At 44.0% G+C, this 24,097-nt stretch overlaps 1 protein-coding gene across 5 annotated transcripts in view; it reads right to left on the minus strand.

Moving 5' to 3' along the window:
• The window catches only part of TPD52L1 (TPD52 like 1), a 1,079,922-nt gene that overhangs the window by 181,082 nt on the left and 874,743 nt on the right, over positions 1–24,097 (minus strand). For 3 of the 5 annotated variants that reach the window (XM_069607515.1, XM_069607516.1, XM_069607518.1), the window contains exon 5: positions 3,575–3,589. The exons of the other annotated variants lie outside the window; for them this stretch is intronic. In XM_069607515.1, coding sequence (XP_069463616.1) covers positions 3,575–3,589 — 15 coding nt within the window. The remainder of the gene's footprint in view (positions 1–3,574; positions 3,590–24,097) is intronic. 5 annotated transcript variants of the gene reach the window in all.

Here is a 24,097-nt window from a genome sequence, read left to right on the forward strand (position 1 = left end):
CTGTTGGCAGTGGGAATGGTGGTAGCTGGAGTGTTGACATTGGTGCCTGAAGATGCCCTGGTTGTGTAGGGAGGTTGGAGGAGCCTCTGGGTCACTGGAGACCTCATCTCTCGGGAATACAGGCTACATGTGGTCAGTCACTGCACACCAGCTGGCTGAACTGGTGCATACAGTCATACGTTCCTCATGGATGTCAGTACAGAGCTGCTTTTAGTTTGTTATCCTTGCATGTCTGTTCCTGGTTGCCTATAACAGTGGACATGACACCTCCCTGTCCCTGGTGTGCGCTCTTCGAAATGACTGGACATTCCCATGACCATGCTTAAAAGTGTCTGCTGTTGTACATGAAAGGTGCATGGGTAGATAGATAGTAGATCGTTTGGCTACCTGAATGCCAGGGACTAATCGTGGAGTGACACTGTCTATGTAGACTCTGTATGGATGTTTGATGCATACATTGGCACTATATAACTATTGAAGTACTCCATTAATGTGACTTTTTTTATATACACTTGTCGATTCTTTTGCCAATGCTGTAGCGCTACCCAAAACGTATCATGGTAGTATGCAAAAACCCATGTCTTAACCTTTTAGCGAAAGATGCTATAGTCATGTATGGTAGCAAGTCCCAGAGATGTTTGCTGCCACAACTTTGAAGACCCCGACTCTCATTCGAGCTGGGTTAAGAATACGTTGTAATCTTTTTGCAGAATGTAAATGTCTGGCCGATATATCGAATGAGCGTATTGTTGAGGTATTGATGGCCAACCCTATGTATAAAATGGTGATACTGTCATTCTACAGCACCAAGGCACATTGTGAGGTGCATGAACACTCAGGGGACCTCTGATTACAATGATCTGTCAATTAGACTTGTAATGGCAATAACTGCCAATAATGTTATTACCTGACCATACGATGGCAATGTTTCGTATATGATTGCAATTCCTGCCCAATGAGGATCCTTAAAATGGGAGCACCTGGGTAAATCGTGGCACCACATGACAAACAACGGTATGAGCTGGTCCTAAACTAGCAAAAGCTGTCAAATGGTGTACCAGGGTAAACTATGACAGTGCCATGCAGATGTTTTTTTTCAACGATTATACAAAAGGCCAATCGGTCATCTTTCCCAGTGTTATTTTGTTACTGGCTCTGACTAGAAGAAAAGCGGCAGCTCACCTTTGCACTCAGTCATTTTTGTTGTTTTGTAGCTATTTATATCTTATTGGTATGAGTGTCCTGTTGGCCAAGCTGGCTTTCATTCAAGCCACAGGTCAACCCTGTTGCCAAATCTGCAAACATTTTGTCATACAACTTTTCTAAAATGTGTCACTCCTCCGCCAGATATTAAACGGGATGCATCAATGAACTTCTCTAGGAGTTGAGATTGGTTTGTTAAATTATGTTTCTAGAGTTATTTTCTTCTTGTGTACCTACATTGCACAGGGGAATATTGACCATTGTAAAAGTAAATTTCGCTGGGTGACAGGATACTTTGATCTCAGCTTCTATGATCATTCCTACACTGATCGGGAATATGGCAGAAAGTCCTTGAGAACATTGGCTTCCACGGTTGAGGTCCAGTCTGCCGGATTCTGCTCGTTAGCCCTTTAGGCACAGAAACCCGAGCAGACCCAGAGCTTTCTGTGGCTAAATACGCACTATGAGCATACTCTGATTCCTGCGTGCATGGCTCAAATCTTGTGATGGGGTGTCATGACATCTTGAAAACTCTCACACACAATTTTCCAATAGGGTCCTACTCCATGTGAAGAATCCCTTGTAGAATGGTGCAGAAATAGGAAAATCCATCGAAAGATTGTTTCTGTTAATGTGGGCGTTCATTAAGCAATATTAAACTTGCACGGGCGGGGGGCGGCATTACTGGGCCAGGTAACGGCCCAGGCCACTTAGAAGCCAGAGCAAAGTGAGGGCTTTAACGATAGCCCGGGGCATTAATGTCAAGGTCTCCACGCAGACCTGTGCAGCATCTGTTCAGGTCAGGCACTTTATTTCTTCTCCGGCAGTCCACTTCTCAAAATTGCCTTGGAGGATACGGGATTAGCTGTTTAGGTGAAAACTGCATTTCCCTGCATGCTGTGCACATACGTTCACTCATTTGCATAGTGTGATCGCGTTATTGGGAGGCAGATGCTGGATGCATAAAGCACTGAGTTTTTCATTGATCAGTGCTGCTCAGCTGATCTGCATGTCGGTGAATGGTGGTACTCATTACCCATCTTCTGCTCAGTGTATTTTTGTCTTGTACTGTGAACCCTGGCAACATTAACCGGCTCTCTTTTTGGATTACCCTCTCGGATTTGGGGAACTGTTTGACTTCCTAATCAGATTACTGACCGTTAGAACTTTCCGGATTGCTTTGGACAGTGAAATGGAAACTTTGGTACAAGCTTAGTTTTTCTTTTGTGCTATGAAACTTCGTTTTTTTTTAAAAAGTTGGACTTGGTTTATTCCTGGATTTGATTTGTCCCATTCGATTCTAGCCCAGACAGAAGAAGGTCTGCTGCCTCCCTGATATTCTACTCCGTCGTGCGAAGAACTGGTCTAGCCCTCACAGGCACTTGGTGTAAAATAGGGGTTTGGCGTGGGGATAGTCGCTGTTTAATCCTTATGCAAATTTCTGTCCTTTCTGTTCACAGCAACGGGGGTATCCAGCAGCGCTAACTGTTCCTGTTTTCTTTTTCGGAAATGTATTGGCCAGTGGAGTTTGGTTGCATTATCTGGTGGTTTCATTGTGGCAAATGTCATTAGTTCTTCTGGGATCCAGTCCTTGACAATTACCTGCCCCGGTAATGCTCCCCTGCAAGGGTAATATTGCTATTACTACATGGCACGTTGTACCAGGGTACTAATAGTGTTGTTTTTTTAAGTTGAGAAAGACTTGTTCGCCAAGAAAACTACAAAATAAGATGACCGCCATAGATCAGGAAGAAGGGAATTACACATAGTCCCTTCTCCCTTTCCATGGCAGCTAGACACATATTGGGGACGCACCGGGAACACTACTGTCCCGGGTGATGGATAGCAGTGCAAAGTAAGTTGGGCGGGGCCCGTAGGGGAGTCTAAATGTGTGGAAAAGGAGGTTAGGGGGATGGGGACACAGGAGCGCCGGGGAACACTTACCTGAATTCTGGCAGGGGAAGATGGCGGCCTCCAGCTCCATGAAGGCTAGGAGCGGGTGCTTTACTATTTGGTAAAGCTCCCGTTCTGACCCTGCTTGTTGGCTGGGAGGCTGAGACAATGCCCCTGCCGGTTAATAATATGAAATAATACTAATGTTTCATGACCTGAATTTTCTTCCTTCTCCCTTAAAGCAATTCTGTCATGGCGTGTTTAAAAATAAATTGTGTTTTTGAAATACAGTCCACAGAATGACAGTGTAATACAATTCATGCCCGAAAGAAAACACATTAGAATGCATTGCACCAAACACATGCAGAAGCATAGGCGTGGTAATCTGTCTATCACTCTCTCCCACCCCCACTGGCTTCAGCAAAAACGGGACAACAGGGATCAAGAGCAAGCAAGAACAGTGTCATGCACGTCTTACCCAATAGAATGTGACCTTTGGCAGCATAAGGAAAACAAATGAAAGGTGAAAGTTAGAACTCAATATCTTGCGGCAACACTTGAGGTAAGTAGGCATGGGTCAAAGTGATGGAACATGGCTGAAAAAATACGGCATTTCACAAAATGGTAGCTTTTATAATGTAATGGCATACTATATATTTCTTAAAAAAATTAAATGACATAATTTCACATTCAGCTCTATAATTAGGCTTCTCCATTGGCAGCAACTATACTATAATCAAGGGTCTTAAACAATCCCAGTGCAAAGGAGCCACCAGCCCAGCATCACATATCAAAGACTGCGTTGAACAACTGCTTCCCCTTTTCATTGCCATCACTAATGCCTCCTTTGTGTCCTGCTCTGTTCCTACTGCCCTCAAGGAAACATAGATCTCCCCACTACTAAAAAAATAAAAACCTAGACCCTGTGACCCTTACCAACTACCGCCCTATAACTATGGTCCCTTTCCTCCAGAAAGTTATTGATAGAGTGGCATACCTCCAAATCTGAGACTTCCTTGAACCCTACCACTTTCTAAGCACCAGACAATCAGTTTTCCGCCGTAGACACAGAACTGAAACAGCCTTCTGGATCTCAAAAACAAACTGGATGATGCAATTGATGCCGGAAAACTCTCCCTCCTTCTCCTCCTTGACCTCTCAGTGGCTTTCGACCTGGTTGACTACCAAACACTGTGCCATCACCTCATGACCTCTGCACACTTCTCACCAGATGCAGCCAAATGGATAGCTTCTTTCCTATCTGACAGAACTTTGAGGGTCTTTGCTGGTAATGCGATGGCTGACGCCACACCTATCTCCTGCAGTGTCCCCAAAGGCTGCTGTGTCTCACTCACTTTGTACAACATTTATACAAAGGCGCTTTTTGACCTCCTCAATTCTCTTGGCATTTCATATACTAACTACACCGATGATGCACAAATTCTCATCCCCCTGTCTGGCGACTACACCAAAGACACGATCACAGTAAACTCCATCTATGAGAACATTCAAATACGGATGGCCGAGCACAGCCTCTGTCTAAACAACGAAATAACAGAGTTGCTGCTTATTGGTTCCCCATCCCGCCTAGCCAAACTAGACAGCTCCTTCAGATCTTTCACCATCGACAGCCACAATATCCCTGTGGCTCCTGCAGCAAAAATCCTGGGGGTCTTCCTGGACGTCAGCCTTAACATCGCACGACAGATCAACCATATAACCTCCACCTCAGCCTATGCCACCAAGCTTATATACACATATAAACAGTTCCTCTCCACTGACAATCGCATCACTGTCACCAGGCCACTTGCTGGGTCCAGATTGGTTTACTGTAACACACTACTCTGTTGTAGGTCAGAAAAAAACTTGAACAAATTACAAATCACACAAAACAACGCCCTTCAGGATGCAATTGACTTGGCTAAACATGACCATATCTCTGACGCGAGTAGACCCGTTTACTGGCTACCCATCAGAGAGAGAATCATGTTTAAGAGTCTCCATTAGCCATCGTTGCCTATCCAACCACTCACCAATTTACCTCTCCCAATAGGTCAAAAGACATGCATCCACAAGGTCACAACGCACAGCCTCCACACATCACCTGTCCACACCTAGTTACAACAACAAAAGAGCAGGAGGATCCAGCTCCCCAGTGTGTGCCTCTAGCCACTGGAACCCCCCGCCCCCCTGCACTGAGGACCGAGTCATCTCACCTCTCATTCAGACACCTCTTCAATGAACCATCTACCTACCTTCTCCCACTGTCTTTTCATCTGTATGTAACTATCACCTAGATGCCCCCGGGCTTTGCGTGCTGCTATAATTGAATAAATAAATACAAATAAATAAAGAATTCTCGGCCAAGAAATTGACTACACAAAATAAAACCCAATATTTTGTCTGTGGAAGTGCAGCTTAGGGGGAGGGGAAATGCTATTATTTAATGTGTATGAACCCCCAGGGGGTGCGCTTGTTGCTGAAATTAGTGATACTATGGGTATTATGGCTGAATGGAGAATGAAAACAAGAGAAGTGATGATCCTCGTTGGAGGTGACCTTAATGCACATTAGTTGGAAATACAATCTATGGCCACCACCATTAAGGGTCATTTTTTTGACATAGGTTATGTTAAGTCACCTAATCAACAAGGAAGGTTGTGGTTATAATTTGTCGAGGAACGGGGCCTGACGATGGTTAATGGTATTGATGGCAGGGGAATGCTACTAGAAAACATACATAGAAGGGGCCATGTGGAGTGGCTATCCTAGATTACTTTTTTGTCAGCGATGAGTATTTTGATCATATTGAAGAATTTGATATTAATTTTCCTAATTATGGTGACCATGCTATGATTTGGATCAAAATGAATATTAAAAGGACATCAAATACACCCATAAACATTGGGGATATAGAGCTACATTCAGGGAAAAATTGAATAATATGGTCAGACAAACATTGAAGCAGTAAAAAAGACATTCATGAATACTAAGATGAATACAGTATTCCCCATTAATGTTGAACCAACAGGGGAAGAAATAGTGTCTTGATACGAGCATTTTATAATGATTCCTGTGGGCAACAAATATGTGCTTAGAGGAAATTTGGGCAAAGAATAGAAGTTACGACTCAACATTTAGGAGGCTAAAGGCCATATTAGCCAAAGCATTTGAAAAATAAGAAGGCAAATTTCTGATTTACAGGTGGCGGCCCTAATGATTAAGAAAAAGGAGAATACTTATGGGAATTGGCTGAAAGGATGGCATATGAATACTAGGAATGCAAAATGGCAGAAAATGCTGGACAATTCGTTGATCATGGGCACCAAGGGTATGTGGAAAGCTTTTAATGAGGTTAGGGGAATTAAAAACTGAACATATAATAAATCATATCGATGAACAGATATGGGCAGAGCATATCCGCAATTTGTTTTGAGAACAAGATCATGGCAGTATTATGGATACTTCCAATGGGGATACTCCTTATAATATTGCTTTTGATAAACTGACTATCATTACAAAAATAAAGTCATTATAGAGATCCCGAGTGCATGGTCCCGATGGGCTTCCCAATATTGTACTTAAAAGTGACCCAGAGAAGTGGGGTGACACCTTGATGCTCTTATTCTTTAGAATTTGCAAAAAGGGGAACATTCCAGAAAGTTGGCATCAAGCCATAGTTATTCCAGTATTTTAAAAGTAGCGATGAGAAGATCCATCTAACTATAGATTGCTGTCCATGTTGGACTCGACAGGGAAACTATTTGCGGCAATCGTGTTAGACCGGCTAAATAATTGGGCCAAAGCAAATAAAATATTAGGCCCTTTTCATATAGGGTTTAGATCTGGATCATGTACAGCCACGTCTGTTACTAAGACACTCTTTGATGATGCAGATCCTTAAGTGCGGTAATCCGACATTGCATTTAATGTTTGTCAATTTTAAGTCGGCATTTGATACTGTGAATAGGGACCAATTGTGGAGGAAGCTTGAAGGCTGGGGGAGGCCTCATGATCTGCTGCCGAATCTACAAGATTTGCACTCAGGCACATATGCACAGGGGAGTTTGGCCAGCATTGACGCCTACACTGAAGACCTTCTGACAGCAAAAGGCCTAGAGCACGGCTGCGTGCTGGTGCCCATGTTTTTTAAATTCACATGGTGGTTTTGCCTTATCATTTGTCAAAGGCAAATCATTTTCCACCAAAGATTGGTGGCCAACAGGTTGTGTGTATTCCGTACACAGATGATGTGGTCCTACTACACCACACTGAAGTTGGTTTGACCCGCATTGCTGAAATATTATGCAAATACGCAACATTAAATGATCTAGTCATAACTTACGCTAAAACAGAATATATGGTGATTGGGTCTGAGGTTGGAATGAGAGGGAGTATATATACACGGAGAACTCACGTATAGAAAGGGTGATAGAATATAAATATTTGGGTACATGCCTGAGTAAGAAGGCAATGTTGAAGGTATATTGCAGGCAAAATGTAATAAGGCCCTGGCCCTTGTGGCATTGACAAAAAACTGTTTACGCAACAAACAGGAGAGTTTATTTTAAAAGGTGTCATTGCGATTTATTGGCAGTGTATTGTACCGACTATTACCTATAGCCCAGAGGAGATCTATCATTTAAGGATTGACTGACTCAATCGGTTAGAGGGCACGATATGGCTCCTTTTGGGGATTGCACAATGCCTCCCTATCCAGACACTGCTCTTGGAGTTAGGACTAACTTCCATATCTGGTCTGGTATATCTAAAAAGAAATCTCAGGGGCTGATTCACAAAAGGAAAGCAATACTTATCTACACTTTGGATGCATAATTTGCACATGAGTAAAAGTGACCATATTCAGGAAGGGACATTTAACCACAATTTACTCACATTTCCTTAAACCGCTGCATGGCTGATAAATAAGGATTCAGTGCATGTTGAGTAGATTGCACTTCTATATTTATTTGTGAATAACTGCATTTCATTGTTTTGTAAATTACACATGCAAGTGGACATACGTGTTTCTTAACATTCTTTTTATTGATTCCTTCAGGTTTAGGATGCCATGCTAACATGCTATGGATCCGGATAAAGAAGGGCTGTTAAGATTTCATTTAACACTATGGAGTTTTTGTTATGACTTTTTTTGCTATGGCTTATTCTTTTGCTAACACGGTCCCATTGCTCCACATTGTAGGACTATTAACAGCAGAGCTGGTTATTGGAACATCTAGGACTCATTAAGGAGAGCATATGGTTGTTCCAAATTGGAAAGATTGCCCGCACATCAGGCACCCCTCAGCGTTGTTCACCATGCCACAGCCCACCTCTCTACAGGCACACGCACATTCAACCACATCTCTCTCCACTCTGCGATCCCTAGCACTGCCTCTCTGCCAGAATGCTATTCAAAACTGTAGCCATCATCTACAAAGCAGTCTTGAATGGCACATCAACACAGCTGGCGGCTAAACTAGACACCTCTGGAGGCACTCACGCCTCACGTAGCGAATCCATGAAAAGGTTAGACTCGTAGTTAGCCTGCAAAGAGAAGAGTCACAAACAGTCCTTCATCTGCCACATCCGACCATCTCGGAAGGATAGTTCAGGGGCAACGTGCTCACCTTGGAAGCAAGACACCACGGAGCTAGACAGTTTCAATCCCCAGATCCGCGATTAGAAACTGCTGGGTATTAACTGCATTATAAATAACCAATCATATCATCTATCATATAATTTATCTGGAACTCGAGTCAGCTGCAGGCCCGGAACGTCCCAACTATCTTCATGCTCAGTAAAACAATACAAATATGGATCTTCCATCAATACCGCCTGCCCAATTAAATCCACATTTTGTCCACTCTGCTGCCAAAAGTATTGCACTACTATTCAAAATCGCCTTGCTCAATGCTGGTTTCCACACGTTGTGCAAGTGCTCAACTACTCTTGAGCGAGGTTGACACTAGAAATGATAAAATACATAAACAAATACTGTATGTGTGGAACTAGTCAACTCTCTGTAAAAAAACTGGTTTTACACTAGAGGAGGGGAAGTTGGTAGTTGAGATGGAAATGAAAGGAAGAAGATGGTGAGTGTGAGAAACGGTTATTCTGACTCACCCACCTCAATTCTTTTAGTTTTTTTATTGAAGATTTCACAAATATTCCAAACAATAACCAAAACCAATCTATAAACACATTTCTAGAACTCCTAAATTTTAAAAAGCAGGTTGATAACAGAGGAAAACGTGTATCCACATAGGAGAAGCACTGCTAGTGCAAAGAATTGAGATGAAAACAAAAATGGAACCATGTGCGAACAAGAACCAAAATACATGAGTAGCAACCAAGCAAGAGGTAGAAAAAAGGAGAGTTTAATATATTGTATCAGATCTGCCGACCCATGTTTCGACCCTCGGCGGGTCTTTCTCAAGGCGAAACTGTATAAGCAATAACCAAAAAACATATACTGATTGCCAGGAGTGCAAAAGACGAAAATAATTGAGCAATGGTTAAGAGGCATGTTAAAAAAAAATGGAGGCATGAGGAATGAAAATTTTGACAAGGAGCCCAAATCAAATGCAGTAAACACAGATATCGATCAAAACATTCAAACCAATCGGATAGGGAGAAACAGGGGTAAGAAACCAGGCAGAAAAAACACACATTTTGTCATAATGATTCATCAATAGTACATTAATTGCCGATGCATATGGATATATTTGAATGCCGTGGTGCGGGGAACAGGTTGTTGGGAGACAAGAAAACCAAAGAGAATTGCAGATTAGCAAGCTGAAGCAACAATTGGAAAAAATAACTCAAATAATAAAACACCACTATAGTGTTAACCTAATGCTGCTCACAGAAAACTCAAAAAGCTGTCCTTGGATTGATAGCTACCGAACTGAGTGCAAATGCCATTCATCCCAAATCAGTGTCACACCAGTGGGAAGGACATCAGGAGGTAAATTACTACAAGCCAGACCCAAATGAGGGGTGACCAAACTACTTCCTGTCCAAAAAAAGGTAAACATGCAGAATTGTTCAGAAGCAAGAAATGAGGTGAAAGTGGGTGGACCAAAGAACCAAACCTGACGTGTGTAGCGCAAGGAGTGAATGAAATAGACTGTTAGCAGAACTCCTGCCATAGTTACCGTGTTGAAATGGATCTGGCGATAAATAGAACTTCCAATAGTTAGGTGCGGATAAATGTCTGAAAACACTATTGCATGGTCATTTCGAAAGACACAATTTATGAAAAAATGAAGAAAGAAACGGATAACTCGCGTTAAACGAGACCCAACGAGACCCATCTCTACCAGTCCCTCAGCTGTTTGCCGAGCTGAGGCATGATACATGTGTTGGATTCTGTAAAAATGTCCTGATGTGTTATCCTGTGGTTAAACAGATAGTACTGTAACACAGAAAACCTTTTCCTTGATGTTTGTATGACATTCCTCCAAATAAGGCCACATTGGGATGCCTGTAGAGACACAATGAAAATCTGTGCGTGTGAATCAGCTCCTAGTAAAAAGAACAGCACACAAATGTGCGGCTAATAGTAGCTGAGCGTGAGAGATACCTGAGCGTGCCTGTATCCTGCACCATTAGGTTAACTCTATAGTGGTGTTTTATTATTTGAGTTATTTTTCCCAATTGTTGCTTCAACTTGCTATTCTGCAATTCTCTTTGGTTTTCTTGTCTCCCAACAACCTGTTCCCCGCACCACGGCATTGAAATATATCCATCTGCATTGGCAATTAATGTACTATTAATGAATCATTATGACAAAATGTGCGTTTTTTCTGCCTGGTTTTCTGCCTGGTTTCTTACCCCTGTGTAAAGACTGGAGGGGGTTGCTCTCTATATGGTAGAGGAGAGGCACAGAGGAACCCAGCCAAGATTCTCTATTCGGTAGCTATGGTCAAGCAATCAAGGCCTAGCTTCTCGGGAGGTGATGCGGGCTGATTCTTAAGTACTATGTAGTCCCCAAGCACCCACAAAGGAATGTCCGCACACTGTATCGGTTAAAACACAGTCTTTATATAATTAATATTTAAGGTTATACACAATATCACGATAACGCACTTTGTACTCGGTTATCTATAATGGTAAATATATACAGTTTCTACGTGGTACCACAATTACTATTAGATCTCTTTAAAGTGCATCAACAGTACGGTTAAATGGCACACAAATCAAGTCGTAAAGGAAACCGACAATAGAGGAAAGAGGAAAGCAGTTGATATGAACGATTGGCAGAAATACTGGTCACTACCATTAAACACAGCTCTGTGTGGAGATCCCCCCCCCACCTAGGCAGCCTGCAGAATAAAGATACAAGCCCAGTCCATATATTGTTCACAAGAGACTTCCCAATAGTTCTGCAACCCCAAAGTACCTGGCGCTGTAGCGTTCCTCGTAGAGGAATCGGTGGCCCTTCTTGAGTGTCCTACCTTTAAGGCAGGAGTCACGGGTCGTCGAACGTCCGACGGAGAACAGGGTGAGCTACGATGGTGAAGTGGCAGCTTCGTTCCTAGCGGTGCTCGTTGATGGGGAAACGTAAACGTCCTGCAAGGAAGAGGCGTGCGGGGCACTTCGGTGTCGATAATTCTGGACCACAAAGAGTTTGAAGAATTGTGGCCCAGTAAGGGTATCGAGTCGTCGGCATCTCTGTGGTCTTTGGGTGGTGTGAAACCCACCGATGGATGTTCCTCGGAGCATCGATGGTCAGGCTTTCTCCAGCAGGATATGGCAGTGACGATGCGGACGAGAGCGTCCTTGGATTCGAAAGTTCTTAGGCAAACGGGAGCACGGCGGCTCGGGTCGGCAACGTCGGTCGGCGACCGTGGCGGACAACAGTCTGGGCGCTTCTCTTTGGGATTCCTCAGCAGTCCCCGTCTCGGGTCGGCAGCCTGTCAAAGGTCTGTCTACCAGGGAGCTTTGGCAAAGATCAGCTGGTGCACAATGGTCCCTCGGAGCTCGGGAAGAGGGCGCCTTACCAGGTGCTCTCTGGGTCAGTCCTTGGAGACACAGCAGCTTTCAGATTGTGAAGGAGAGCAACAGCAATTTTTCTCATCCAGCAGTGCTTCAAGGTCAAGGTTCAGTTACTCCAGTTACTCGTCGTAGTGGACTTTAGCTTCTGAACACGATTCCTAGCAGTGAGAGGTCCACAGATATACTGTTGATCTCCCATTCATTCCGCTGGGTCATACTCAAGCATCCAATCACGGCGAAGGGCATTCATGCAGGCAGGCAGCCAATCAGGCACACAGTGCATTCAGGCCATTCACTTCTCTCCAGACACTCACAACAAGTTATGTGTATTGGGCAAGTACCCAACAATTCAACACTCCACACTGCATTCATACCAGTTTTGGGCAGGGCTGTCTCAGTCATTGTGTCAAACACCAGATACTAGACACCCACAACACAGAATGCGTATTCGTCACAGACTCCATACACCCAGGTCCCACCCACAGGCGTACCCACAACATACGGTCATTGGGAAGGCGCCAGCAAGTCTGGTTAGCACTTCCCCACACTACCATATATGGAACTTCCACCCAACAGCCAGTCAGGGGGAAGGGACAGAGTCAGGGCTTCCCAGGACTTCGGCAAGATCAAGGTAATAGGTATGGAAGGCAAGAGGCCACGGGGGCCATCTTGTCTCCATCAACAATCTACCGATTCCAATGACAGGGCCTGGGCATCCCAAAATGGAGGACGCTCAGGGCACCAGTCAATTCAGCACGGAGCTGCCACCCGTACCCTGCTCTGTGGGTCACACACAGGTGCCCATAAACATACACTAGGGGCACAGGGTTGTACCCCTACCCATGGCTACCATAAGGGTATTCCATGGGTCTGTTCACCTAAACCAAAGGAGAGAACTGCACCGGCAGGAGTCCCTCATGAACTCCTGCACGGAAAACATGACAGAACATGCGATAAAAAGCAGTAAAGGACAAGGATATGGAGGCCCTGTCCCTCCGATGCATTTACCATATCACACCCTTCCAGCATCACACCCTGTTTCTCCCTATCTGATTGGTTTGAATTTTTTGATCTGTATCTGTGTTTACTGCATTTGATTTGGGCTCCTTGTCAAAATTTTCGTTCCTCATGCCCTCATTTTTTCTTAACATGTCTCTTAACCTTTGCTCAATTATTTTTGTCTTTTGCCCTCCAGGCAATCATATGTTTTTTGGAAATTGCTTATACAGTTTTGCCTTGAGAAAGACCCGGTGAGGGTCGAAATACGTGTCGGCAGATCTGATACAATATATTAAAATCTCCTTTTTTCTATCACTTGCTTGGTTGCTACTCATGTATTCTGGTCCTTGTTCACACATGGTTCCATTCTAGTTTTCATCTCAATTCTTTGCACTAGCAGCACTTCTCCTATGTGGATTCACTTTTTCCTCATTGCACGTTTTAGTAGGGTCGAGGTACCTACTAGTTCCACAAGGGCGCACCAGCTAGTATACTCACTCTAATCTTGCACTACTTAGTAGACCTTTCATTTGCCCAAGTGCTCCCAATAACCGGCACACCTCGATTCACCCTTGATAACAGAGGGGCTGACAGTAGATCATTTCACCTCTGCAATGTTTGCTATTGCTTTATCCTTTTGTAGTTTGCATCTTGCTCCCCTTTGTCCTGCTACAGGCTTTTCTTTCTTGTTAGAGCCTGTGATCACATCCTTGCCTCTTGTCATGGCATCTGAAAGTAAGGGATTGACATGTTTTCCTACTTTGAAAACGCAACAAGTCTTGCTTTGATGAGGTTCTATCAAGATGAAATATGGCATAAAGCTTCAAGACGTCTCTATTTACATTTTCCTCCATGGACTTTTAATATTGCTGTCGACAAGTCTTTTCCCCAGTGTTCCTACAAGCAGGCTATGACGAATCTTTATTACCGTCCAGTGAAAATGAAGAGGCAGGAAGGTGTCTCAGTAAAAGAGATAGCCTCACACAGTTATCAGATAAAGGTTTTCAGTCTTGTGCTCTCACTTCAGGCTTGAATGATGGAGAAGCCTCTGCTGCAAGGATCTTCTGTTTAAAGGGAAAATAATTATGGTGGATTGGTCAGCCATAGAGACTGCTGACAATTCCTCAAGATTATTAGTAATTTTTACAGAGGAGATCAACTGTTGGCCTAATGTACAAATCAGGCAAGTCTAGAACCAGATGTCTCTTTTAATACAACTTCTATTTGTATGAAACACTGAAGAAAATATGAAAGAGTTTACGGTTGGTAGGTATAAGAGATGTGGCCACACCTTCCCTTGTGCTGCATATGAAGGGGATGATTTATTACCAAAGTGCACGTTTATCTTATTTGTGGAAACAAAGAAGTTACTCATGGGTAGGCATCTCCAAATTTACAAAACGACTTAAGAGTGATGTGCAAAAGTATTTTCATCTTTTCTATTGTCTTAATTCATGGTTTACAAAGGACAGCTGGTATGTTTTGGTGGCTGAGAACTTCAACCATTGCTGCAGGAAGTTTCTGTCCCCTTGACCATAGCTCCTTTTTTATTGGTTATTGGTGCAGAAAATCAAAGGGCAGAAAAATAGCCTGGAGGTTGGCAGTGTGGGCACCAGTTCCTGTTTCAGCAGCCCGAATAAGATCATGGCACTGACTGAGTCTGTCTAACATGAGAGCCCCCCCTGCCAATTTGATAAGGAATGAGAACATCAACTCCTGCCTGAGGCACAGGAGTCCAGGGAAGCAGCATTAAATCAAACCCTCTTATTGATGAAAATAGTAGAGACTGGAAGTAGATCTGCTTGTAAGACCTGATGGAAAGAAAAAGATGCTAATGGTGGGCATACAATGTTCTCCATGCAACTTTAGGCTGGTCTTTATTTGGGAAAAGGGGCAGGCTCGGAAATCATGTAATCTAGAATGGGCCAAGGGTCCTTTTAACTGCAGTGTGTATTGCCCCAAGTGCCCATTTACCCTCCCTGTCCCCTCTGCACTCCCCAAATGTGGAACTAACTTCCAGGTACTCCTAATATCCAAAAATATTGCCCGAGGTCTCACACACTGCCTTCTTCCCTGTCCTCTTGCTGCCCAATATTACCTCTGACTTATATTGGTTGTCTTGATCACCAGTGCCAACAGTTGAGGAAGGAAAAGTGGCTGATTCATCCAATATGAAAGAAGGCTTAAGGTGTTTTGTCTGCCAACTGTGTAGACCTTAAATGTAAATGGAAATACACAAATTGGTTGGCCTCTATTGAGGTAGGAATGTTTGTCTGTTCCTGAAAACATGTGAACCTTTATGGTCCTTTTAAATGAGGTAACACATCGTACGATGGAGGGAGATGCAGAACAACTCTTACACCAAATGATAAGACCGACTCAGGAAGTTGGCAAAAGTGTCTCAACAGATTGTTTTATTTTCAATTATCTAAAACAGGGAGTTACAACAGATATCAACGGACGTCGCACAAGCTTGCTCAGCGAATTTCATAAAAAACATTCTTATACAGCAAAAATTCATCATATGTGACATCATACTACATGGCAAACTAAGAAAACCTACGTGAGATTGTGGTTGGTTCAAGGGGAACATCTAAGTATACTTTGTATAAGGGAATGGATTGTGAGTGGGTCTCTATAATCAGGTGGACAATTTATGCCCACCCCTAGTACAAGTCATCTTCATCAGTAATTCAGTACACATCATATCATTGGCTCTCAAACTATAAGGCCCTTCGTTATATGGCCCTCGACAATTGGTTCGCATGCTTGTACCCTTGTGGAATATTTGACTCACTAGCAGCACATAGGCTGGTACCTCAGATGATAGTGGGTGGACCTGACGTGCCTCCCCACCCACTTAGCCCAAAATCTCTCATTGCTCAAGCCGTCTGCCATTCAATTTGTCTTTGAACTTGGCCTTGTAGTAGCTTCTCTTCTCTTGGAATATAAGGGAGTGTAAGCATATGCTTATCAAAGTTCTGGTATGCATGCCCACTTCTATTTTCATCCTGGACTCACGTGACAGGAGGCCATGAATCAGCCCATATTATAGGATTTAAGTGTCTTGAATAAAGAAACTTGGCATTCATGGCGTTCTCTCTTTGCAACTTAACAAGGGATGCCTCTGCGTCTCACATTCACTGTTCTTCAATGACTGATAACCAGTTTTGGCTGCTTCATCCTTTGACACCAGGCCAGACAGCCTGTCTTGGTCTACCTTTGAGCTTAGCTTATTTCTTTGCTGCGACACATGTATAGCTATCATCCTCCTTTCTCCACAGGTTTGAGCTTACTAAAATTGTGACATTGATTATCCAGGTTCTATATAATGGCGGCACTGCCTGTAGTCTACTCATTACATATAGCCGTAAAAGCACAATGGGTGGATCGCTCACAAGTAAAGTGCTGATCTCTGACTTGACGCCACCCTGTACCTTGCAAGGTTGAATCCCAGAACATGGCCTTTCATCTTTTCGACATTGATAAATCAAAATCTACTAAAATGGGGAAATAATAACACCTGTTATTGCAGCACTGGAGAAATCTGGCATGAAGTGCTATATAAGAACCATCCGGTTTATCTATATAACACTGAGGTCATTTCCGCAATTGACTCACTGTTTCTTATCAATGTTAGTGAGTATCTAAACAATTTGAGAACTGTGGACGAGGGATATTTTATAGTGGGTGGTGAGTTCAACACCAGAGGGTGATGTAGCCCCACCAGTGGGCAGGATGATAAAGAAAAAAGACAAGTTGGGGTTGCCAAGCCTACAGATACTGGCCCCACGATAATCTGGGAAGTGCTGTCCCGTGGTGTGGGGAACTGATTCAGGACTCCATAGATTCATTCTGGCGGGTCTTGGGTTGGTTTCCTGCCTTGCCTAATCTACTCAAGACAGTCTGGTGTCAACATCATATTCTCCAGGAACATCATGTACGAAGCGCCAGCGAGACGCTCTGCTTAACATATTGGTGCACTCCACACTTCCTAAAATGCTCCAGGCAGGGAAGTAAGAGGAAAAGAGGAAAGAAATAATGAGTAGTACCAGAAGGCAGGAAGTAACAGAAGGCAGCTAGGCAAAATGCTGGAGGGCAGGGCCCCCGGCTAAGAGGAGAGTGGCCAAAGGCACAACAAGGCAGGGCACAAGGACTAGCGAGGCTAGAGGAGGAAGATTCCCTGAGGCATAACGCCATTTGGGATTGGTTCCAATAAGACTCTGGCAAAGCTATGTATTGATGATATAATTTGCCTTTGTCAAGGACCATTATGGGCCAAGAGACAAAGAATCATCAAACCCACAGTACAGCTATTTTTAAATCCTCCCTTATTATTTGAGGCTTGTTGGAAGCCTGGTTGTCCATGGGCTCCATGGCAAGATACTTTTTTGAACTAGTCAAGGCTCTGCATGCACAATTCTGCAGAGTAGGTTTGGAAGACATGGCAACCCATGGTCAGTAGGCCCTCACCTATATCCAAAGCAAGTTCTGCTATGGACATGAGACCCACTTTAGGGCAACATGCTCCACGCAGTTGCAATCCTTGTACTCCAGCCAGTGAGGGTTCAGGCCGCTCCCAGTCATGGATCACTGCTGTTGCCCCTGGTCTTTACATATGGTGGAATATGTTATTTTACTTTTTCTGTCGTCCTCCCTCTATGGGAGGCTGCATCATACATGGTACAGTATAAGACCTTGCACAATGTTTCTCTGCTATCAATTGAAGAACCCCTGATTGTCTTCGCTGCAGCATAACATATGAACCATGGCTGGAAGCAGTGGGAGCGATTTTGTTAACAGTTTGGAGCAACCAACCTGTGGGCTTCCAGTCGAAGGATATTTGTAGAGCCAGTATCCACACAGGAACATGTTTTTACTTGTAAAGTTTCCAAATTGCTGTATTTATTTGTTCACCTTCTGGTGTTTCATACTTTACATGTTGGTCTAGTGGTTGGTTTTAAAGTATGTTCATCACTGAGTTTTGAATCAATTCAAAGAATTGGGCTTTTCCTACTCTTCTAAATGTACCTGCAATTCAGAATAACAGATGAAGCTTGAGTGGGAAGCTCAAAATCACTGTTTCGGAGGTTATTATATCCAGCAGGAAGCTTGCTGAATGCTAGACTTATTTCTTTCTGGAGGTTTAAAAGCATCATTTACTTATTTCTAAATGGATCGAGGAAGTAATATGAATTGTGCAATTTTCTTTAATCTGAAGCTTTATAAGGCAGGAGAACAGGGATTTCTGAAAATTGTTGCAGTTTACATGTATATGAAGGCCAGTTAAGCTCATCAGTGAAGCTTATTTTGGCCTTACAGATACAGAATCAGTGTTATAGAGTGTATCTACTTCTAGGAAAAAATGAACATTTGGATAATGTGTTCCTATATTCATGTGGGTCGTAAATAAAGGGTCCATTAACGTGCCCCGCCTCCCATTCTCCCAAGAGCGCTCTCTCTTTTATAGGGCCACTGCCTGATCACAAGCCTGTGGGCCTACAGTTCCTTTGCACTGGGGAAAAGTGGCTATGGGGTATCGGGGCATGTTGAGGCTCTACGCGAAATTCAGAGGTCAGGGGGTGGGGGGGAGCAGCTATAACATTTTCAGACCAAGAACAAAGCTTCTTTTGAGAACGATCGCAAATAGAGTTTGAATCTTTTTCCGCAGTTTGGGAATCTAAAGTTACAATTTGCCATACATATGTCTATCTCGCTACCCCCAGACATTTTTCATTGGCGTGGCCACACTGGAAACGTTGGGGTGGCATACCAAAACAAACACCCATAACTGAATTGGTCGGTGGGGGTTGGCGGGACAACGGTTTTATAAGGGTGGCTATGGCCACCCTTTGGTGGTGTCCCTGCGACCATTACGGAAAATTGCTGAGATGGCTCTTGATGCTAGCACCCTGAAAATTAAGTTGCATTAGTCACTTTGAACCGTGCAAAAAATTCCATGAATCAGGCCCTAAGTCTCGAGCATCACAAGTTCCTTTGTCAGCTTTTTTGTTTGGCACTGGCTCATTTTTCCACATCCATTATTTATTTCGGAGCAAAACGATGCCAGTTGCAGGAAAGGATGCAACATAAAATACTAGTACATGTCTGAAGGATAATAACAATAAAACTTAGTAATATCAGGTCCTAGAAGGCAGGCCCCAGCAAGAATAGCATGGATTAAAATCCTTTCAATGCATCGACCAGGCAGCATAAATAAAGAACAACAGGACATTAGAGTAATAAGGGGCTCAGAGGACTAAAAAAGGAAAAGTGGTTGTGACTTTTGCAATTCCTGAAAAGGAGAAACTGTGCGGCACTAAGAACTACAGATTTCTCACCTGTGCTCTGAAGGTGGAGACTGCTGGATGGCGTGTCCTTTGATCCCCTTTTGAAGCCAGGGGAAGCGCTAAAGAAGCGCAAAGCACGTCTCCATCACGCCATCATCCAACATCGAAGAGGTTGTCTTTTTGTGGATTCTCAACATCGCCTGTGGGAATTCTCATCCAAGATGGCAGACGGGCTGCACGCCACGTGCTGATGTTGCGTGAGGTGTTGTTTCATGTTGCCAGGAGAGTGACGAGGAATGGGGAACTCCCCATAGGAGAAACTATGTGTTCTTCATTGACATGACACACCTGACTGGGTGAGAGCGGGGTGGAGAGTTGCAGGCACGGTAGTGGGAGAGTCGGCCAGTCTAAGCGGGTGGGGCCTGGGTGGCTGTGGCTTGGCTGCTGTAGCCCTGGCCACGCTTCCCCCAGTGATAAGAAATTTCGGAGGTGTTGTGTACTGTTTGCCACCATGCAAGAGAGGGGTTAGTTCATTCACAGGGCTGCTGAGGGCAGCACTGTGGGTGAACGCACTGAGTAAAAAGGGGGAAGCTCAGTACAGTGGAACACAGTGGAGGGGCAACAGACAAGCAGACACAAAAGGTAGGTGGTGGAAAGGGTGAGAAAAATGAAATAAAGGAGAGTGGGGCAACGGGAGACTGCTGATGTGAGAAGGGGCAGAGGTCACATTTCAGAAGGTGTTCCTGTGGGAAGCGGTGTCAAGGGGAGAAGGAAAGGAGTGCAAGGAGGTGGTACTAAGGAGCTGTCCCACATCAGGTCCTCAGTGGATAGGAGGGTTGAGGAAACTGGGAGGGCAGGCAGTGGACAGCAAGGTAAAAGAGCTGCCAGCAGGTGTGGAACTGGGGAGGAGCCCATATAGGGCGATTTGGAGTGGCAAGTGGTCATTAAGTCAGCTAGGCCTCATAAGAATCTTGGAGGCGCTAGCTCTTTTGTTAAATCGGAATGGGTAAAGAATGGGATTGGTGAGGTACAGTCAGTGCAAGCGATAAGTGCACGACATCGTTGGTAAAAGGTGTAGGTGAGTGTTAGGGGAGTTTTCCTAAAGTCTTACTAGTAGTAAGACTTTAGTAAGCTTTCCCAGTGGTTCGTAGATCTCCAACGCTTAGTATCAGTCTGTACTAACTCAGGACCTTGGTAGAGTGGCAGAGCAGTCAGGCTCATTTTAAAAGGAAAATGTGAGCTGTAGGTAAGTACACTGAACCTTAGTTAGACAAGAACACCGAAAGAAACTCGTACACTTGTAATTTATCTAAAATGATATATTTATTATATATATACACCAGAATCACTTTAAATACTTTAGACGTTTACACTAGAACACTTCGGAATACTTGATAATACAGTTCAAAGGGCACTTTCACTTTTGTGTTTGTTCGCGGTTACTTCTGTAGCAACATTAGAAAGGAAAAAGATAATGTTATCGTATTATCGGTTATTACTCGCACCTGCGGATTCTAAGAGTTCATATGGTAATACATTTACTTATATAGTAAAGTCACTTAAAGGGAGGAGGAAAATAGTTAGTTAGTGTAACATTAGCTTGGTTCAAGGTTCTAGAGAGGGTTTCTTTGCCCAGTAAGCCTTTTAAGTCCCAAAATGTAACCCTAGCTAAAGGCACTTTGGGGAGGGCTCCAGGTCTTTACAAGCAACATAATACAAAGAGTTCCTGTGGATTTCTTCCAGTCTCTAGTGTTACAGAAGCAGCAAGTTAACAACTAACAAGGGAGACCTGTTAAGAACTCAATGAAGGGACACACACAGCGGCTTGAGTCAGAGGTAAGAGGGGGTGACCCTGAACACCTTTAGGTGCACTCCAACGCTCTGGAGTGGCTTCTTGGAATCAGGTAAGCAATACCTTTTTCCCCACAGTACCTTAGGTTAGAAGAAAATGTTCATGCTGGATGCTCCGTGATGTTTCAGCTCTGGACCCTATCTCCGGATTCCTTGTTCTGATGACTGAAGGCAGGACAATGGACGGGGTCTCTCAGTAGCAGTCTCGAGGGAGGATCTGTGGCACAACTTTGAGCAACTTCTTGGTTCACTCTGCGGTTTTGGCACCTTTTCTGCAGCACCAACAAAGGACATGGATCGCCCAGTAAATTTTCTTCGCTTCCTCTCACACTTTGATGAGGGGGTCTGGGTGCACTGGATCGGATCTCTGGTGTTTCCTTATGGGTTCTACAAAGATTTGGAAGGATTTGGCTTTTCCACGATGATGCACTCAAAATGGGCAGCAGGTCACCTGGTATTGGGGTTCCGCAGCTCTGGAAACTCCTCGGACCTCGGGAGATGGCTCAATTCAAAGTTTGTCTTGGGACAGGTTGTTCCCACCAGCCAAATGGAAGTAGTCGCCGTCTTCTGAGCTTCTCTGTTGCACAGAAAACAGGGTAAGGACAGCAGTGGTCACTTCACAGTGTTGCAAAGGGTCTTCAGACATCTCTGGATGGCTTCTTCTTTGGTTGCTTCAGCTTCCAGCGGTCATCTTGCTTTTTACTGCAGAAGCCTCACCTTGTATACAATTTCAGCACACACTCCCCTGCAAACTCAGCATTTTACAGAAAGAAGCGTTTGCCTGTCCAATCAGGACGGCCAGACCCCCTGTGGGAGCTGGTCCATTCAGGCACTCTGGCAGCCAAAGGACAGGGGGTGGAAGGCTTCTCTCCCACTTCCTGCCTGCCTAGACACTCTGGAGCCTAGGCGGGGAACCAAGGGTTCTCGCCAAAGCCAAAACACACACACTAAACCACCCCCCCACCCAGAATGGTAGAAGAAGGGCTAACAAAGAACAACCAGGCTAGTAACGGAAAAAAAAGAAGGGAGGCCCCAAGTCAGTACTTGGGTGCCCCTATTGTGCACTAACGAGGCCATGGACAATAGCCTGTGGTATACAAATGACACAATAGTTTGTAGTGCATGTCCACTGCCACCAGCCATAGAATCTGCCAGATAAAAGATAGGGGGCTTATGCTGCAATATACAGCACTGGAGGTTAAGAAATGTAAAAACCAGTATTGGCAACATATGGTGGGTTCCTGTGCAAAAAGAGCGCCCGTTTAATTTGGCAGACTCTCTTTGGCAAGAGGGAGTAAAGAATTATATGTTGTCAACTCATTCTCAAACATGGGAGACTTTTATTAGTGAGAAAATGTACAGTGAATTCCTGTTCCTGAGTATCTGGGAACCATTAAAGGTTGGTAATTGCCATTTGCCTGGCATAATTTATCTGACAGTATCAAGAAGCTAAAAAGCTCAAGAGCCCCAGGACCTAGAGGACTGCCAGCAGTGGTGCTAAAGCAAGATCCTAAAGGTAGGGCCAAGGTATTGTCCCCTCTGTTCAGTAAGGTATGTGAAGACTGAATAATTCCCCGGTCCTGGCGATCATCATTGCTAGTCCCCGTCTTTAAGGTGGGTGATAGGCTTGTGCCTGGGAATTATAGGTTGCTTTCTATGTTAGATACTACTGGGAAGGTTTTTGCATTTAATGTGTTTGTTGAATTGCAATCCTGGGCTCCTGCTAACAATCTACTCCATTGATTTCAGATGGGACAACCTATAATCTTAAGGTATTGCACACACTAACCGCACGCGCCTGCACCAGAGGAAGCCCTCGCTTTATGTGGCATATATTGATTTCCATTCTGCGTTTGATTTGGTGAATAGGAATATCCTGTGGCGTAAATCGGAGAAGATGGGTTATCTGAGTGGGTTACTTGAAATCATTGTGGCACTCCACAGTGGTAACACAGTTAGGGTCCGGTTGGAGAACGGTGGAGTATTGTCGAATGTGTTGCATGTAAACAGGGGGGTAAAGCAGGGGAGCACATTGGCGTCTATGTTTTTCAACCTCTTTATTGCTGGTTTGCCAAGCAGATTGGATCTGAAGGCCAAGCATTCTCCTAAAATCAGCAATATCCAAGTCACTTTTATGCTATTCGCCGATGATTTGATCTTGTTCAGTCACACTTTTATAGGCATGAAGAGGCTAATTGCAGAATTAGTGAACAATACTATGGAAAATGAACTAAAAATCAATCTTGCAAAAACTAGACTAAGGCTGTTCTCCCATACATATTTTAAAAGAGTGGTGCTAGATTCAGGCTTGGGAACTCTTAAATATAACCAGACCATTATAAATAGCTGGGTCTGGAAATGATAATGGCCCAAATTGTCGCCCTCATAATTGAGACGGCCACACTGGCTGACTTTTTTTTCCACAAGCTCCTTACACCACATATATATGTGGGGGGTATGTGATATTATAGTAATATGCGGGGGCTGCTGGGGGTCTACCCCAGATATCTATGTGGTGTGGAGGGGGAAAAATAAAAAATAAAAAAGTCGGCTTTTTCGGCCGTCGCAATTATAGAGGTCACAGTGATCACATAGATCCTCTGGAAATTAACAGCAAAACCAGGAGACCAAGACAATTAACAGCCTTGATCCACAAATTATCGACACAACATGCTGGCTACTCGCTTCTTGGGATATTAACTCTGCATAAACAGTTGTTTTGTCCCGGTACATTATATGGACTTGAAGCCCTAGAGATGAAGTATCATGGGTGGGTTGATAGAATTTTTTTGGCTGAAGATTCTGGGATTACCACCCTCTACATCTATGGAATATCTTTGTCTCTTGTTGGGTCTTGT

Source organism: Ambystoma mexicanum, chromosome 4q (genome assembly GCF_040938575.1).
Source record: "Ambystoma mexicanum isolate Mex_15411 chromosome 4q, UKY_AmexF1_1, whole genome shotgun sequence".
NCBI lineage: Eukaryota > Metazoa > Chordata > Amphibia > Caudata > Ambystomatidae > Ambystoma > Ambystoma mexicanum.